A 20,089-nucleotide genomic window follows, 5' to 3' on the forward strand; every position below is an offset into this window, starting at 1 on the left:
TCTGCTGTCAACCTCCACATTGTTTACTAAATCTAATTGAGATAGTCACATATGACTGCAAGACCGTGTTAATTTGTATTCAGTTATATTGCAACTATACCTCTGCAATTTACATTTTCATGTTATCTTCAAAACTTAACATTAAAGATATCACAGTTTATTGGTTAAACATTTTCCACTGTAAATGTTTATTCTTAAACTTTCCTAGATTCAAATATGATTGTTAACATCAACAGAATAGTGAGAGATTGACATACAAAATGAAAATGATGTACTCCCAACCTTTGAAGAATATCCAGTCCTCGTCTTGGGAAAAAATGTATTACAACCAAAACAGACTTGTAATAAAACATCACTGGCATCATTCGGTCATATAGATCCTAATTATATAGTTAACATTCGGACTTGAGACTTGTTTCGGTGGTTATTAAACAAGACCACATCATGAGGATAGAGATTAATGATATGGTGGGGATTGGCTTTGTTGAAATAAATATTGACTAATGTCAAACATGATCTCATGGTCTTTATGTCTATAAACCAAATATATTCTCAATGAGTTTTACTATACAGTAAGCGCAAGTAGTTTTATCATAGTTAGGTGATTGTTCATAGCAGGAAGGATGGCAAGACTGAGGAAAGATATATTTGAATTAATAATTAAACTGCAACTTGAGGGTACATTTAGTTCTGAACATGGGGAGCAAAATTAGCATACTCTATGATTGTTGTTCACATTTAGTGAATTCTAATAAAGATTGCATATAGATATAAATCGGGAATTCAATAGGTATTCAAAGGCATAGTAACGTTACTGTTATAATGCCTTAGATTCTCTATGCACACTTCAGTATGCACTCTTTAACATTATATGATGAAGTTAAAGTATCTAAACCGCCACCACACAGATAGGGCTCAGACACCTCCAGTACTATGTGTAACTCAAAGTGACGATGACCTGCAGCAAGCATGTAAAACAAAGCAACAACAAAACATTATAGAAAGAAAAGAAATGAAATGAAACATAAAAACACTCAGTACTAGTGTTGAATAGTGCAAAAATAAAGAAGCCGTCCTGTACGAAATTTTCCACATGGAATGGTTATGGAATCCATACGTACTTTTACAGAAATATCCATATGGACATTTCTATTCTATAGTTAAAGCACTCTTATGGATTTCAGTGTATCCATATGGAAATGTTATGGACTCCGTACGTACTCCGTATGGAAAATCTTATGGAATATGTTAATTAGTCCATAAGATTTGTAGGTTGTCCATATGGAATAAAATTAAAATTCCATATGGAATTTGGCAATAATCCATATGGAATTTGTGAATAATCCATATGGAATTTGGCAATACTCCATATGGAATTTGTAAATGTTCCATACGGAATTTGTAAATAGTTCATATGGAATTTGGTAATAGTTCATCCCGTACAAAAATTTCCAGGCATACTTAAGGCGGATTTCAGATGGGTTTTTTAAGTACTTTCTGTCTAAACCATACAAAAATCTGCTTCAGATTTCTATTAAACTGCCTAATGATTCTTAGACATTATTGGGAATCAATGATGAATATTTCACCATAATTTTTAAAATGGATATAAATTTTATTTTGACAGACATTATCAAATAAGATTTAGGTTTTTCTTGTCCTCATTTTCTTTCTCTCATACAAAGCCTAATCCATGATGGCATCACTTAAGTCTTTTTCATTTCACTGAAAAGTCTGGTGAGATTTCACAAATATTTAACTAAAACGTTTGTGAGATTTCACTACAATTTTGATCATTGTATAGTATTTTACTGAAGTTTCAGAAGTTTTTCATACATTTCAGAAGGTTTCAGATTAATAATGAATACGACTTAAACAGGACTTTATTAACCAAGGTGATATTAAGTTTGCATGATTTTTTTTTACAGACGTTGTAATTATGACATCCAAGGCAAGAGATATGGGAGTTAATAATAATAACAAAATTAATAATAATAATGACTTTATTTAGAGAAGGTAACTTAATTGCAGAACTAATCTACCTTGAGGCCTATCTGTTATGTACAATATTTATAGTATATACAACATGATATGAAGAATCTGGCTTGACACTAAATAATTAAGTGATTTTAAAAATCAAAGTATCAAGCCTAGAATATATGCACAGGCATCTGTGAACACATAAACATATATAAAATATTAATCTGCACTGAAAAATTCAACTGTGAAAATAATGCAAAATTACAGAAAAGCATCCATTTGAGACATGAAAAGAAATGCTAAAAGCCTGCTATGTCACTTGTACTGCAACTTGATTTTTGATTAATGTACAAACTATGATGCTGTTGTGGTCTCTTGAATTAGTCCTTGTTCAATATGCAGCGTGACAAACGTTTATCATGATAGAAGTACTCTTATTTTACACTGAATTCCAACACACTTAGAATATTTAGATAATATACACAATAATGCCTCACGATATTGAACGACGATTCTACGTGGGCCAAGACAACTCCGCAAAGATATGACCATCTTTGATAGACATGGGTATTTCGCAAGAATTCCACCAGTGATCTATACTTTGTCCTCCTTAAATTCATCCTGGAAGTTAATCAGTTTTGAGTTATATAACTTCGAAATCATCCTGGTTCAATTCCTTGTCCTATTTAGCACGTTAGCCGCTACTGTAGAGCTGTTATGGCACAAAAAGCGAAATGCTAATCCTGGCGTTCAGTTTTCATACACACTGACCAATTACGCTCCCATCGACTTTGATTCACGCTATTCTCTTTGCCGCACATTTTTCAAATGGTTATTCAAACTCGTATCCCGCTCCAATCGCCATGTTTAGCATTCCCGACAGTTTCCGTTACGCAACGACTCATTGGACAAATACAAAATTTAGACCAATCAGAGAGCTCTTTACATTGATCATCCTTTAAATAATAAACGGAACAAATACTTATTAGAAAGCCCGTTGCGGAATGGGACCGGATAGAGCATTATTTAAAAAAAGTTTCGGAGACGATATTGAAAAAAGGGTCCATATCGAGGAAAATCAGATTCAGGTCAGGAGAAAAGCGAAATTCTGATTCAAAACAGAAAACAAGAAAACTTGTTTGAGGGCAGTTAAATCCAGTTTAAGTTTTAAAAAGTACAACAACAACAACAATAACAAAATTTGATAAAAAAATATAATACAGAAAGATGTGGAAAGAAGTTATTGTTCCCAAAATAAACAATACAATTACAGCTATCAGAAACAGGGAATATAAATGCTGCTGAAAATCAATCAAATTGTACAAGAAACAAAAATAAATTTTATTATATCTTATTTATATTTTTTAAACTAAAATTTCAGTGATTTTGCAATCACAAAATATCACTATATTTTTAGAATTTTTGACAAACTCTCAGTGAAATTTCAATAAAAAATTCCCACTAATATTTTCAGAAATGTTGGCAGAATCAGTGAAATTTCAATCACAAAATTTCACCGATATTTTCTCAAATTTTGGTAAAATCTCCTAAAATACCATGATTTTAGTGAAAATGGACATTTGAGTGAATGTCAAGAAATGTTCATTGATTTTGCTGAAATTTAAGTCACATTTTCACTAGGGCATGATTTTTGTAGAGCATATTTTAATAGGAAGCCAAAAAAAATACTTTTCAGAATAAACATTAGATCAAGCCCAAAATCTACCTTGCACCAAAGATTCATCTATGATTGTATTTTAATATTAAATTTCTGATCATGCTTACATTTTCCCAACTATTTTGGTCATGTCTTTGTTTTTAAACATCTGTGGAAATAAATTAAAGAAAACTGACATGTGTTTCTTAAAATTTATGAGTATATATTCATCCTTCCACATCAGCTACACTGACATATACAGGTACACAAACTCCCACCAACATTTCTATTTTAATCAGATAGTTTAGTTATTAAGTCTTCAGAGAGAATTTTCCATGATGCTATAACACACGAGCCTGATTTCCATATGGAAAAAAGTGCTTATGGATTAAAGTTGCAACTTTATTCCATATGGAATTTTCACTTGCTGTGATGTACTTATGAAATTGATATGGAATAAATTGTCTGATTCCATAAGTTTTTCAGTCCATATCTATTCCATACGGATTCCATAAGTATTCCATACGGAATCCATAAGAAATTTCTGTACGGGGTGTTTCAAACAATTTATGAGATACTGCCCAGTTGTGTGCATGAACAAGTCCTGAAACGTTGATATTCTTTGTCACAAAATACCACTGGAAAAATGAAGTGTGGTAATATTCTCCCATCCTCAGTGAACCCATATAGAATGGAATGCCTGTTTGATGTGGACTGTTGTACCAGTCTGTGTACCTACAGGACCTGGAACAAATTGCAAAGCAGAACTAGGCAACAAAAGTGTTATGCTGATGTGCAAAACGACTGACATCAGTAAGATAATTACGAACTGGAAATTATATTGCTCAGGCGGATATATTTCTTAAAGGCATCTGACTTCCACCTAACCAAGACCCGAATCTGACTGTCTGATGGAAGATGCTTAGCTCTGTTGCTGATCCTATCCTAAAACATCTCACAATAATTTATTTTTGTTGATATCTTTTATTTTTCCAGGTCATAGTACAATCAATCTGCCAGCCCGTTCTTTGGTTCTTCTTGTGAGTAACGACGGGTCACTGTGAAAACATTCATGCATCACTGTACATGGTGCGCTGCATCTCGTTGCCTAAACTATTACAAAATAACCATCACACATATGTTGACCTAAGAATTCTTTCGTGAAATATAGAGGACGTGAAAGAAATTTGATATTATTGGTTTATATGAAATGTGGGGAAAATCATTAGAGGGATTTTACATTTTTCTTGAAGATTATATCACTTATAGTTGTGTTCGTAAAAAGGTGGGTAAAGGTAGGAATTCGAGAGGTGTAACCATTTTTGTGGGCAAAACTGTCATGATGAAAGATTTTGTTAAACGAGTATATGATAGGTTTAATGACTGAATAGTTCTGTTACTTAAGTCATCAGCTTTTCATACTGACAAAGATATAATCATGGTGTTCATGTACATTTCCCCTGAATAGTCTCCAATATACAACATTATTAATGAAGATGGAATTGAATTATTAAGCAAGAAGTTATATATGATCAAAAGATAATGCGTAACTTGTTATCTTTTCTGATTGGGAGATTTCTGTGCTAGCATTAAGAATTTTGAAGGTTTTATCCCCGAGGATACACTTGATTTTGTGTATGGATGCAATGTTGTTATGATACAGATAATTTGTCGATGCAGAAGATAAAGTGTATAACAATTTTGGCTTATCATTAGTAGATTAATGCAGAAATTGTAATATTCATATTATGAATGGAAGGATGATAAAAATGGTCAGTTCAGATGCATAACTCATAATGGTTGCAGGGTAGATGACTATATGATATGTTCCTCTTAGCTATCTAGGTATATCACCAGCAATGAGATAGGGACTCGATACGAATTAACACATTTTCCAATATATTGCTCAATTAGACTAACTCAGCATGTGAGAAATGAAGAAAATGAAGAAAACATTGCCCAGACTGTGCATGGTTATGATCATCAAAGTTATTGTGATGTAATTAATATTGATACTTGTACCCTTACTAAATGGGAATATTTTCATCTTAATGAAGACAATATACAGTCATTGGTAAGAATGTTTAGCTGATATTGACTTCTCTCTCGGAATATTAGTCCAGTTATGTCTGCATATAGGTTCAGTTTTGCAGACCAGAGGTACGGCGGCTAATATGATAACGAAACAACCACTTTGGTGGGATAAATAATACGATAAGACAAAATATAATAAAAACTATTGCTTAAAACGCTTTACATTCTCAAATACTGAAGCTGGCTGTAAGGTGTATAGAGAGCATAAAACATCTTTTAAATCAATAATCACGCTCAAGAAAAGATAAATTAGAGAAATCCAGATGAACAAATTAACTCGAGCAAGGAAACCCGCTTGACAGTTCTGGTATATTTTGAAACCGGAAACGCTTTATTTTCAACACAAAGTAGACTATATCTCCCCCAAAGACTGGTATGAATACTTTAAATCTTTATTGAAGAAGTGTGCGTGCGAGTTAGATGACTCTGACAATATTGTTAGTGAAGAACTTCCTCACTTACAGGTTGATAACTTAAATAATCCAGTTACAAATGATGAAATCATGAGAGGTTTTCTTTAAATCAAAAACAAAATTCCTGGACCTGGTATGATACCTATTCTTTTTTATCAGTGCACTGATGAAACAATCTTACCATTCCTTCACGCTCTATTCAACAAAATCGTTGAATCCAGTTATTTTCCTTAACAGTGGAGAAGAGTATTATCTGTCCAATATATATAAGTTCGGTGACAAGAACGATCTAAACATTTACAGAGGTATATTTATATTTGATACTCTATGCAAAGTCTTTACTGATATATTGAATACTCGTATATAAACGTAGGTGGAAGCCTTATAGGTTACTGCTTTTGTATGGGAAAATATGAACTATTTTTTTGGCTGCAATACTGCACGACCTTGGGAGTGCAGTATATCCTTCCGTTAAAACGAGTTCATATTTTTTCATACAAATGCAGTAACCTTTTTATTATATTCTTAATTTCTTATTCTACCTAAGGCTTAAATATATAAACAAAATACACTACAAGAAACAACGTAAATGAATGAATGCCTTATTCCAAACTAAATACACAAACGCAGATTTATCATTACACAACAAGATCATTATAAATGCGCACATAACTCCGCCCAAATAAATTTGAACTTAGTCGCGCGCTCGACATAACTTTCGAAAGAAAATGGCGTGTCTAGTTAAAATTGAAATTTGAAGTCATATTGTGAATGAATGTGCATTGCAACAACTTTTCCATTTGATCTGGAATAAATATAGTTTGGTATTTTGTTTCGATTTGACGAAAGTTTGTGATTTTGGATTGGATTCATCTGTGCAAATTATACAAGAAATACGTCGCATTGAAGCGGCGCGGGAGAAGCGTGTTTACATCTACAAGTGTGTTTGTTCTGGCATTGACTATTTTAAATCAATATGTGGGAAAATTATGAAGTGTTTCAATTGCAATTATGAAAATGACGCTATTGAATTTAATGTTTCTTTCATTTTGGGTACAGTAAGGAAGATGTATTTGCACTTGGAATATAGTCGAAATTACAGTTCAATTTCGAAATGTGTAATCAAACTTGAGAACTCATGACATGGCTCATGTAATTCGGATTTGCAGAACTAAGAAAGTACATTCTGAGGAAATTCTGGATGTAAAACTAAGTATATTTATTTGCCAGTATTATTACCAGCTAAAGGAGGCTGTTTATGCCTTTATAGCTTGCATCTTATTTGCAGGTACCAGGCAATTTTATGAAATCTGGTGTCTATCGCTAAATCTGAAACAATGTATCAAAAGTAAACGTGGAATGTAGCAAAACAGTTGGTATGTTGCAGTCCACGAAACATCTGCTTTAGTTCATTCAGAAACAAATTTAATCAACCAAAACGTATTGCGTCTACTATGCGAATGTACATGATTTGTTTACAAAGTAGTTCCTAATACACTATTGAAAACGTGTCCTGTGAGTGGGTGCAATATGAAGGTGTGCAATATCGTAAAATACTGAACGATTCTGATAATGTAAAGTTAACGAAGAAAACATGAGCATATAATAAAATGGTATTTTAGACAAAGCACATGCAGGCTTTAGGAACAAATATTCCGTATGCGACAATATCTTTATTATTCAGGCTTTAGCACAGAAATATATATCCAAAAGAAAATGCAGATTTTTTTGTCTTTTTGTAGATTTTTTTTAAAAAAGCTTTTGATAAAATACAGATATGTTATGGTCGTCAATAATATGTACGGGTATGAATGGTAAAATAGTAAACATTTTAATAGAAATGTAAAGAAATCTAAAAAGCTGTGTCTGAATACCCAAATGTTTAACTGCTTATTTTAAATGTACATTAGGTACAAGGCAAGGATTTGTTTTAAGCCCTATCTTGTGTTCCCATTTTATTAATGGTTTGATTACACAACAGCTGATGCTTAAATGCAACAGAGGTGTATTTTTCTCAGAGATATTGATGATATTTTTGCAGTACTTTACACTGATGATGATGCTAATTGAGCCAATGCTGCAAGGCTACTTCAGAACCAAATAAATGTTATCGAACATTTCTGGGATAAAACTGGTATGATGGTCAATCTCAATAAAAAATAAAATCGTTGTTTTCAGAAATGGGGGATATCTCATGCAAAAAGATGTATGTTTTTCAAAGAAAGTCATATTTAATGTGTGCCTGATTACAAGTACATGGGTTTATTTTTCACCCCAAGGTTTGTTTGGATGAGAGAAAAGCAGCTCAGGCAAAGAAAGCAACTTCAAAGAGTTTGAATTAGCAAAACCTATTCGGCTGCTTTAGTGTAGAGAATGCATTAAAAAAATTTGATTCGATAATAAAACCAATTGCTTGCTATGGGTCAGAAATTTGGGGATCTGAATTTAGTATAGATATTGAAACTGTGCAATTCAAGTTTTGCAAACAGTATTTAGGTGTTCCTAAATCCATCAAATAATGCAGCTGTGTTATGAGGAATGTGGAAAATACTTACTTTGTACCTCGTATTTTCATGTTGCATTAAATACTGGTTGAAGGTCGTAAGAATGCTTTCAACTTGATACCCACACCAATATTATTTAATGTTCAAAATATTAGATGAAACTAACAGTGTCACCTGGGCTAGCAAAGTTAAAGACATGTTATTTCGTTTCGGTTTTTGGTGTGTTTGGCTAAATTAAGATATTGGAGACTCAAAACAATTTTTCGCACTATTTTTGCAAAGAATTAAGGATTCAACACTACAGAACTGCCAAAAGGGTATTAACAACTCACATAAATCTGGGTCTTATAGCATGTATAAAGTGAAATAGGACTGGAAAAATACCTCTCATGTGGTATATCATATTTTCTTAGGAAATTACTTGCTAAATTTAGATGATCAGCGCATACGATAAAAAAGACAGGTAGGCATTGCAGGATTGAGAGAAATAATAGGTATTGTGAACTATGCCAGAAAAAAATAATCTTTATTTGGAAGAAGATGAATTTCAGTTTTTTGTGTTTGTCCAGCTTACATCCATATAAAAAAGAAATACTTGATTGACTTTTATTATCTCTTTCTGTCTGTACAAAAATGTGTATCCCTAATGAGTCATACCAATATATTAATTATAAGAAATCTTTTTTACTACTTCAATTTAGGTTTTCGTCTTAGAAAGTCTTTGATTACTCAAATGAATGATGAATAATATACTAGCAATATCTTTATAAAATAGTGCACCAATTATTGGAAATTATGTATCTATACTCATGATGAATGTCATATTTAACTTCTTTAAATCATTGCGCACATTATATTTACTTGTATTTTGAAATATGGGCCAGTGGTCTAAATAACTGAATAAGGTATTATTATTATTATTATTAATTAGACATGCATGATCTACAATGAATGTGTATAAAGAAAGACTGGTAGTTAAATTTTCATATATTTAAATCAGTTTAGTTCATGTATTTGTTTATGTATTGAATCAATGTTGTATGTCATCTAATAGTTGGTGCTTTTGGTTTCAAAACTATTTTAAACAATTAGTTTGACTTTTTTTAAATTCATTTTGTCCATTTGTTATATGCTTAACTATGTCTACACCTTGAAACGTTCTACTTCATTCGTTGAGTATAAAAAGGAACTGCACAAAATTAAATTATACAGGTAGCATATTAACAATGCAGCAGAACCATTGGAAAACGTACAACAAATTGTCAAAAGTTTTTACTCTCTCTTAAATGTCTATAATCTACAGGTATATAAAAGTCAAATTAAGTATATTACAGTAATTGTGACAAATTATCAGGTACAATAATAGCAGTACTGTACACTATTTAAACTTCTATATAAAAAAAAGATATTTTACAACACTAAAACAAGAAATGCAATTTGGTACTAACGTTTTACAAGACATCAAACGTTGTAGACATTGTATGAAAGCCTGCATGCATAAAAAGGCACTGAAAGAGTACAAGAATATGTATCTAGTGCATAACTGGCCCATGTAAAGAAAACTTGTAGAATAAAACAGACAGTGCTGAGATTATATATAGTGATAGGTACAAGTAATCTACGAATCTCTGCAACAAACAACTTTGACATGGACACATTGTATAGCAGAGCAGTGTGCTATTGTTAACTATTAATACTATTTTAGAAGTGCTTTCTAAATGACATTGATGATATTTTTTGTTTCGGACATGTAATTTATAAGAGGCTAAAATCGTATACTTATATATTTTAATAGTAAATAAAGTGACAATGGCTTAGGTACACCCCACAACATTTCAGGGTTATGATTAATGATCATATTTCTTGTTGCGTGATACACATTTTCATACTGCAACAGCTCTGTTGTGTATGTTTGGTGAAGGGCAATGTTATTAGGCATGCACCATTTGACTTTCTTGTTTTTGTAGTTGTTTTGTGAGCAGTTCGATGCTGTTCTTGATCGCGTCCCATAGTTGAGAGTGATATAACTCTGGCTATGACTCAATTTGTAAATAAGTATACAACCAATACTAATAAGCAAGAAAATGTGATATGTAAAGTGTTCCAGAAAGCTTTCATTCTCTTTTTGCTTTAGTTTTACTTTATTTCTTTTATATTCAGAACCATTTGCCTTCGATCTCCTACAAAATGGGCATTATGTTTATACCTTTATTCTATTTTGTTGTGACTTGTCAAAAAAGTGTCTATTATTTCTCACTGGAGTTTAAATCAGCCAGAAAAGAAATTGTTGGCATTCTCTGTTATATAGTTCATATGCTTTTGCAAAACTGTTCTTAACAACAGATCTCAACTCCAGTTATTAAATATTGTCCATTTTCCACTTTGTGAAGGTCTTGAATTCTTTTTTATAGAGTTGAATTCATTCCTCTCATTTGGAATATTTGCTTTCAGCATCTTTGGAAAAACTCGACATATACAAAGTGTTGAAAACTGTAAAAAGGTTTAAGTATTCCTCTTATTTAAGTAAATAAAAAGTCATTTTCGTATTAATTATAGTCACTGAGGTAGACAATCTAAATAATGTCATAAGATGTGATAAAATTGAAATCATTGGAGTAGCAGAGCAAGGCATCATAAACATCATATGCAATAGGAATTTGATGCCGACGAGACAATGACGAACTGGAAACAAACTACGACAAAACCTGGATCAGATAAACAAAAATAGTCATAAACATATTAAAGACAAGGCGGAAAAATACCGAATCCAAGGGAGAATATTACAACGGATCAAAGCATATAGTACTCAAACATGAGAGCGAAACAATCACAACCCCTTAATTAGTCTTATTAGCTCATTGAAACAAAGAGAACGAAGGCAAGGAGATGTTCATCGTCTAAGGAAAGAACAAAACAGCATAAACAAAGCAAACGAATAAAGCAGCATCAAAGGCAACGACGTATACAACGTCACAAGAAACAAACAATAACAAGAAAAACATGCCATCGAAAGCAGTGTATTAATAGCCGGGACCTATACGGTGGTAGAAGCACCTACTAAAAGTAATTGGAATAAGGCTTCAAACAATAAGTTTAGAATTTGTTCAACTGGTTTAGGTAGTAAGATAATTAACTATAATATATCATGATATTATCGAAAATAAACCAAGAAATTGTTTGAATTCAAAGTTATTAGGAACCAAAATTATGAAATTCAAATTACCAATTTTCAAATTCGTTCTACTACTATTCGTTCAGGATATGCAAGTCATATATTTATTTTAAAAAATAGCTCGAACAAGAGATAAAAATCATACCTAAAAGCAAACAGAAACATTGTGTCATGTAGAAATATTTTCATGGCTGATAGGTGCCTAAATACAGCTAAACGAATATTCAGGTTTGTTGATGCAATGAGATCATGGGGGCAGTTATTGGGATAGCTATTAAAGAATCTAAATTTTGAACAATTTACAGCGACATTGAAACATTATTTAATTGTATAGTCCTTTTTATAGCAAATATATTTACCTATAGGAATACACGAATAGCATTAAATGGATGAATGAAACAACCTATCACCGAAAGGAAGGTTTTATTCGCCACTAATTAACTGGATCATTTCAAATACTGCTAACAATGCCATGAAACATTTCAAATTTGAACCTTTAGGTGCCATTTGTGACTTTTGCGTTTATAAAGCTACTCCGATTCCTTGTGTTAAATCTGAACGATTCAAATAAAGTACTATAATCACGTTGCTTCTCATTATTATAGTGACCCCACTTTAGCTCATAAAACTAGATTGAAGATGTAGAGAGCTGAGTTAAAACTGCCAACTAAACAAGATGTCTTCCTGGGGACTAATACAGGAGACCAGGAAAAATAAAGCATGATTAGGAATGTATAGACCAAAGATAATGATCCACATTATGCAGGTTATAATTGTACGAAATTAGAAATTATTGTGAACATACGAGGTTGTTTAGACTTCATCGTGTACATTAAAACGAGCCTTTTATGAGAGGGGTATATGTGATTTCGTGATTAAGACTCGGCAGCTACTGAGTTAATTTCTTGCAGTACCTGAAAACAACGAAACATGTACATTTTAAATGTCGGTTTCCACGTACAAGCTGAATTACATACCTGTTTCAAGGACAATCCCATTGTACCTTGCAAACTTGTAAAACCTCTCAAAAAATGTTAGATCTTCAAAGCATTTTATTAGACAGAAAAGGAGCAAAACTAATACATTTAAAGTTACAGTGCATGTTGAAATATAAATGAATATAAACTTGTGTATGTTTTTAGGACTGTAGCTAAAACTACATTAATAACAGTTTTCCTTCTACAACAGAAACATTTACTAAAATCCTACGTACAGTTTATTCCGTATCCAGTGGAAAGTCATAGAAGGAGAGGAACTGTACAAATATATCCAAATTAAAGGAAATATTTAAAGTGGCAAACAAATCTACCATACATCGAGTACAATAATAGATGAAAGTTTGCTTGTGGTAGCATAAGAAAATACAAATCGCCAGATCAACATGCAGTGGTTTCTCAATCTTGAAACTATTGAAGTTTCAAGCATGCGAATTCTCCTGCAATATGTAGAAAACTTCGCACGATCAAAAGCTAAAACTACTTGTGACTGATATAGATTATTTGTGTTTATATGTTAAAACTGGTAACGTTTATAGGGACACGAAGGCATACATTGAACATTACAACACAGGTGATTATGCGACAGACAATGTGTTTCGTATGCCACAAATAAACAGCACAATGCCGACTCTTCTCTGGATGAGCCATGCCTACGGTCAGATCAAAACTATATTCTTTTCATACTTATTCCGAGGAATCAAGATATGTAAAGGCAGTCAAATATGTACACCATAAAAATCTAAGATTATATATCGACAAACATTGTTTATTCAAGCATGGTTAGAACTTTCAAAAAATGAAAATGTTTATGTCTTATCGTCAGAAGATGTAAAACAACTAAATGAGAAAGGAAACCTGATTAGCTCGCGATGATAAGAATTTTGGATGACAGCGTAAATATATAACATTTCAGATCATGGTAATAGGCTAATGTTAACAATGTAATTTCAAAACCAAAAATATATATTTGTGTTTCAAGGATTTTTGCTGGAAAAGAGTCACGTAAATCAAACACATACAAGACAAGAAAAAGACTAAAATTATTCCTAATGCCTTCATGGGATTGAAAAACACGGAGAATACGTTAAAAAAAATGGTGGTGCGCCAGTGTGCACTTCTTATAAAATTATAATGGAATTAGGTATGCTATCTCCATTCTGATACCCCCAACTCACAGCGTAAACCCTATTATTTCTTCGTGAAACCTCACCGTTTCTCAGAACCACAACCAACTAAACGGGAAAAATTGTTCAAAAAAGGAAAACACAAATCCCGAAATAACGAATGAATCAGTCGGTTTGTAGAACAATGTAGCTTATATTATCAACCAAAGGTTAATAACTGTCGTTTTGGGAAATGCAAAATCTCAAAAAAGTTATTAAATGAATTAACGGAAGTGATTATTTGCTAATAATCTAGTAAATGTATGACATTGTTCATGTATCTCCAACAATGATTTCATAGAAACTTTTAAAAGAAAATGAAAGAAAATACGTCTCTAAAATACAGTATATCTTCACCTGGTTTAGGTTAAAAATATTTCATTCGCTGTGTTACCAAGCTTTATTCTACAAAAATGGGTGTAATGCGTTGAGAGAAACTTTGTTAAAATTAACGAGAATTAAATTTCAGGCGACAACAATTGTAAATAATTAAATCACTTGACCGCGTCAAAGGAATTAAATAATATATATAGGATTTGGACCCATATATACATTTGCATGAACGTACCATGTTTATAAAAGCTTGACTATATATTTTTGTGTCAGCTACAGAGAAAAGAATATAGCTATATATTGATATTAATATGGTTCCCTGACTAACTTTTCTTGGCTAATAAATGACAGCCTTTTGTGGAACATTTTTCTAACTATATTATATAGTGACAAATAAAAACAGCAAAAACAATTTGATGAAACCTCTCTCTCTCTCTCATGAACATCTCGATTATATATAAAGCGGTATTTGAATATAAAATTCAATTGTATCGACAGAAGCATGCTAATTTAGTTGCTTCATAAAATTAATGTTAAAAACCCGGAATCGGCAAAAACACTGGTGGTTGAAGGGAGGATAGTAGGAGATGAAATTCAACCTAAAGCACGAAAGCAATTGACATACATATGAAGAAGTGATTTTAGTTCAGAATTAATGAGTTTCATCACATCAAACACGCAACTGATCAAACTAATCAAAAACTTTTTCAACATAGGTTATAACCCCTATCCATAGTCTTTCATCTTTTTAAATATTGGGATTTGAAGTAAATCAACTTTGTAATTTCGCAGCCATGTAGGACCCTGGACACCAGTGTCGTCGTGATACATGTCCCTCCAAAACCCATTTGGCACGTAGATATCCCTTGTTGTCATCCCTTCACACAAAACTGGAGCCACAAGATACATGTCACCGACAAGAAATTCGTCATTGGCAGCAACAGCATTTACATCCTTAGGATCAATCCACCATAAGGGGCGAATAATGGGCATTCCATCCAAAATCTCATCTTGTGTCTCATTCAAAACCTTCATGACAATATTATTGTGAGATTCAGAGGCACTAACTACTGCCTTCACCCCATCCTCACCATATGTCCATGGGAATGTCGTTAGTTTCATTGCCGGAAATAAAGCTGCAAGCTGAGTCCACCGTATGAACAATTCCTTACTTGGCAATAAAACAGTGTCAATCGACAAACTTGAATTTCTTATTCCATCGGCAAGGATGTAAGGATATCCCAGCAGTCCTAGCGATAATGCATTTGGTATTAGATCACTGATGCAGCGTCCTTTGCTAGTGTTTTTCACCTCCGCTGGCAGACTAATCAAGGATGGAAGATGTTGTGAATGAGAGGTTTTAGACAAGACTATAGTCTTGCTGAACGTAGATACGAAATTGCTAAACATATTCGTCACTTCATTTGGGTAAATAACGCCAGAGTAAAACCTAGGACGTTTAGGTAACCATGTCGACTGTCCGTAGGAGAGTTTGAGAGAATGAATTGAAAATTCTTTAATAAGCAGCTGCACTTTGGTTCTAACCCATGACCTTGCTTCTGGATGGGAAACATCAAGCATGGCGCCTACACCATATTGCCAACGCACCAGAGACGGAACATCACTACCGTATTCTGCAACATAATACTTTCGCGAGAGTCCCTCCTGAAAATTAGCAGAGTAAGAATCGTAATATGGATACACTGTCAGAGCCAGCTGACAGCCAGTTCGGATAAGTAACTCCCCTAACTCTGTCATGTTAAGTACTGTTTTCTCGTCAAACACGAAGTCCCCATACTTGCTCTCCCATCGCCCGTTGAGTTCTATTGTACTGCAATTTAGTTTATATCTCTGTATATTTTGAAGAACTTGTTTAGTTTTCTCTGACGTTGGAGAAACATTGAGACCATCTTCTGAAACAACCCAGTGTTGGCTAAATAAAGAGTCAGTAGGTGCTAGGCTTGTTAATCTTGGTAAATACTTTTTTCGCATAAACTTATGAATCTGTAATGAATCTGCTCCATTACAAATGGTATAGTTCAGTATCCTCTCGCCTAGTTTGGCATATTCACGTTGATCAATTAAAGAAATGCATATTGCTTTACTTTCCGACTTATTCCACGAGATTTTTAAGGGCGCACTATTGTGAACAACGATCCCCTGACCATTAGAAGAGAACCAGTAAAAATCAGTAGCAGTTCCTAATGTTCCCATTGAGTCTCCGTAAGTTATGGAAGTATCGAAGGTAAATTCTGAATTCGTCAAGGGCCACGTTCCATCCGAGGAATTGGAAGGACCAAACCAGGACGCAGTTCCAAAATCAAAGCAGTCGTCAGTTTGAGTCGTATCAGTTAATATCGTCCAGGAAATGTTGTAACACTTGATTTCGCTCTCTTGAAAGAAAACTATGTTCAATAATGCATCTTTTTTCCACTTCAAGCATGTGCGATCATGCATTTCTTCGTAGTCGTCTGAACAGTGGACAGGCAGCCACCACGATGGTAACCCTCCTCCTATACGTCCAGTCATGGTGTCTTCACGTGACACATCGACTAAATGAATACTCCTAGTCTTGGGGTTGAACAATATCTTCTTTGCAATAGCACTGTGCTTTTGATTTAGGTTGTGATAATGCCATGCGATGGAAACAAATGTTAGAGTCGACACAAAAAAAATCAGCACTAGTACATGCACTTTGTTCTTCTTCCAATATTCTCGCCGATTTATCCACAGCTGTCAAGAACAAAATAAAAGTTATAGAATATCCGTTTTAAATTACTTTAAAAGATAAATTTCAAATTAACCGAATACATTGATTGTTTCTAAGTTAAAAATCATACTGCACATTGTGTTTTCAAGTCATCAGACGTTTAATAATAATAATAGTCTGGGATCTACCATTTACAAAATCTCGTTAAGGAAATAAGAAAAATGGCAGATATGGACTTCGCATGTTGCTTCGAAAATTTCATACTTTTAACAAAATTAGTTCATACGAATGGAAAGCTCCCGCAAATTATCCTTCTTCAAGTTTTAAATTAGAAAAATGGGGGTAACACTGTTTCCTGTTTTTTTTCTAGTATTGTGTTTTCATCTACAGCAGTTTAACATCTACAGATAAAGTTTGTGAATATCATATTTCTATACGAAAATGAGATACTCATCGTAGTTCGGGGCACATGTCAAAGGTCTAGATGATATATCGAGTTACCGACACTATTAATGTCATACTAGGAATATACATTCGCCTAATGTATTGCATCTTATTTCATATAACTGATGATGAAGAAAACGTAGAGCTTAAAATATAGAGACATTTTTTATTATTCGCTGACCCTCATAGTCCATTGTTTGATGATGGCCATGCTATTAGCAACAACAATAGCAGCAGCAACATCATCAATAATAATAATAATAATAATAATAATAATAATTAGTATTGATGCGATTGTTATTATATTGATGTGATTGTTATTATTATTATTATTATTATGGGTTCTCTTAATTCGAGGTGCCTTTTATTAAACCGTACCTTTTGAATATCCTTCATTTTAAATGTCTTTTTTGCTTTGTCGCTTTCATACTCTTGTCTGAGATCCTCCAAATCCGGATGCATGTCATTGAAAAGTGCAATGGAGTCTTTCTTGACTCTATCGGGTAGTTTTCCTGCTGACAGTGAAACTGAGTCCTCTGACACCATAGATTCGGAATCATCTTTTCTTTTCTTCAAAATTGGCTTGGGAATTTTAGCAGAGTCCGTTGAGCCGATTGAAGAATTACTTGGGACATGGGACACATTTTTAGAAGAAAGACGTCTATATTTTGGGCCTTCCTCTTCGTAATCAGTCATCCCCGTTGAATAATAACTCGCTCGTTCTGATGGCATTCCGTTTTCATCATTCCCACAGTAAAACGAGGAATGATTGTCATTGTTAATATCCTCATACATTTCTTTGTCTATAGTACTCAGCGACAACTCTGAATCAAAACGTGTCTCTAAATTTAGATGAACTTCTGTAAAGTTCACCGGTTCCATGTCCACACTACATTCCTCTTCCTCCTCAAAAGCCGGATTTAACAAGCCATTTTCCTTCAATTTGCTTTCATCCGTCTCGAATCCATATGATTCCTGGTTTGCGATCTTTGTATGGCTCAAGTTTTCTTCAAGATACTCGTTTTTATGACTCGGACTCACTCTCGAACCATCTTCTAGCCTCTTTATTATGACTATGTCATCTCTCTCGTCTTCCATTTCTTCTGAATAATTTTCTTCATCTTCGGCAGTTTGGTTGGATTCATTTATCTGTATTACATCTGCCGGGGAGGTATTGTCAGTTAACATTGACTTATGTCTCTCGTCTTCTTCGGAATCACTGCTGGAAAAAGACTGGCAAATTTCTAGGCTCCTTTCTGGGGTAGGCGATACAGGTCTTGGGGGATGACGTTGTGGGACCTGAAGTCCATTGCTGCATTGGTAGCAATCTTGAACATTTTTGTTCATGGGTCTTGATACCTGATCTGGATGGCGGAATCGTGATGTGCGTCCCTCAGAAACGGTCTCGTCTTTTAATGTAGGGCTGGATGCAGGCTCATCTTTATTCATTCTCTCAGCCATCGGAAAACTTATGGTCAAGGGCTGAGAAGAGAGCCTTGTTAGAGAGGGAGAATGTGTTCCATTCACAGTATCTATCGATAATTTTCCCTCCACATCATATTCTTGTGATATAGAATCATCGCTTGACGAACAGTGTCCGCTGTCTATGGTTTCTTTGTCATTTAAGTTCGTTGATTCTGTCAATGGCTGTATTTTGTCACTGCATGGCCTATCAACCTCATCAAAAATGTTCGTCTTGTGACTAAAATAATTTCGTTTGGGCACATCATTTAATGGTGTTACATCCTGACCGAAAATGTAAGCCCTCTCTTCAAACGAAACTCTTCTTTTTCTTCCCTCTGATTCCTCCGTTTTCAGCCTCTGTAAGTCAGATACCAATCTGGCACCTGCTGATACTTTGCGGTTTGGTTTGGTTGTATCATACAGTCCCTTTTCCAGATGACTTGTTTTGGATGCAGCTTGTGGACTGATCTGCAAATTCTCCACAGGGCTGAACGGTCTTATAGGACCTTCAAACTCTACATCCCCTCTAGTCCTCTGGAGAAATGGATTAATATTTTCGATGATGGAGACCTTCCTTTGCCTCGGATTCAGAGAGGAGGCGCTAACTGCCTTTTCTTCCATGGAAAACAACCATACGGAGAGGAGCCTGAAAGATAAATGTTTGGAGATAAGTGCAATTCTTCACACAAAAAATATCGCTATGAAATATGGGGTGAAATAGGAGGAAACAGAAACGTAAATAAACCGTCTGTTCGAAAAATGTTTGGAGATAAGTGCAATTCTTCACACAAACAATATCGCTATGAAATATGGAGTGAAATAGGAGGAAACAGAAACGTAAATAAACCGTCTGTTCGAAATCATTGTACCATGACAAAATCTTGGCATTTTTCAGGTAACTTAAAATGTGCATTCCACATCAAAGTGCGCCGTCGATAATGACAAAGTCTTTTGTGACTGATTCACTCCTTATTTCGTATATAAAAATAGGCTTGTTGACAATATAAATGTAACACAAAAGAGTAGACCAAAATATCATCTGCATACATAATAAGGAATTGATTATATAGCAACAGACTGTAATTTAAACAAGTGCGACTAATAAATTAGTTTTCAAAACCAATAACAAACAGCACTAATATAATTATATGCCAACA

At 33.8% G+C, this 20,089-nt stretch overlaps 1 protein-coding gene across 1 annotated transcript in view; it reads right to left on the bottom strand.

Moving 5' to 3' along the window:
* Positions 1–6,109: 6,109 nt before the first annotated feature.
* The window catches only part of LOC149788911 (uncharacterized), a 66,173-nt gene continuing 52,193 nt past the window's right edge, over positions 6,110–20,089 (bottom strand). Inside the window, exons 2-3 of the mRNA XM_089975037.1 lie at positions 17,847–19,578; positions 6,110–17,047 (exon numbers count right to left, since the gene is read on the bottom strand). Of these exons, the coding sequence (XP_089831163.1) occupies positions 15,041–17,047; positions 17,847–19,553 (3,714 nt within the window). The 5' untranslated portion in view covers positions 19,554–19,578 and the 3' untranslated portion in view covers positions 6,110–15,040. The remainder of the gene's footprint in view (positions 17,048–17,846; positions 19,579–20,089) is intronic.

Source organism: Sinohyriopsis cumingii, chromosome 11 (genome assembly GCF_028554795.1).
Source record: "Sinohyriopsis cumingii isolate HCF-2022 chromosome 11, ASM2855479v2, whole genome shotgun sequence".
Taxonomy (NCBI): Eukaryota; Metazoa; Mollusca; class Bivalvia; order Unionida; family Unionidae; genus Sinohyriopsis; species Sinohyriopsis cumingii.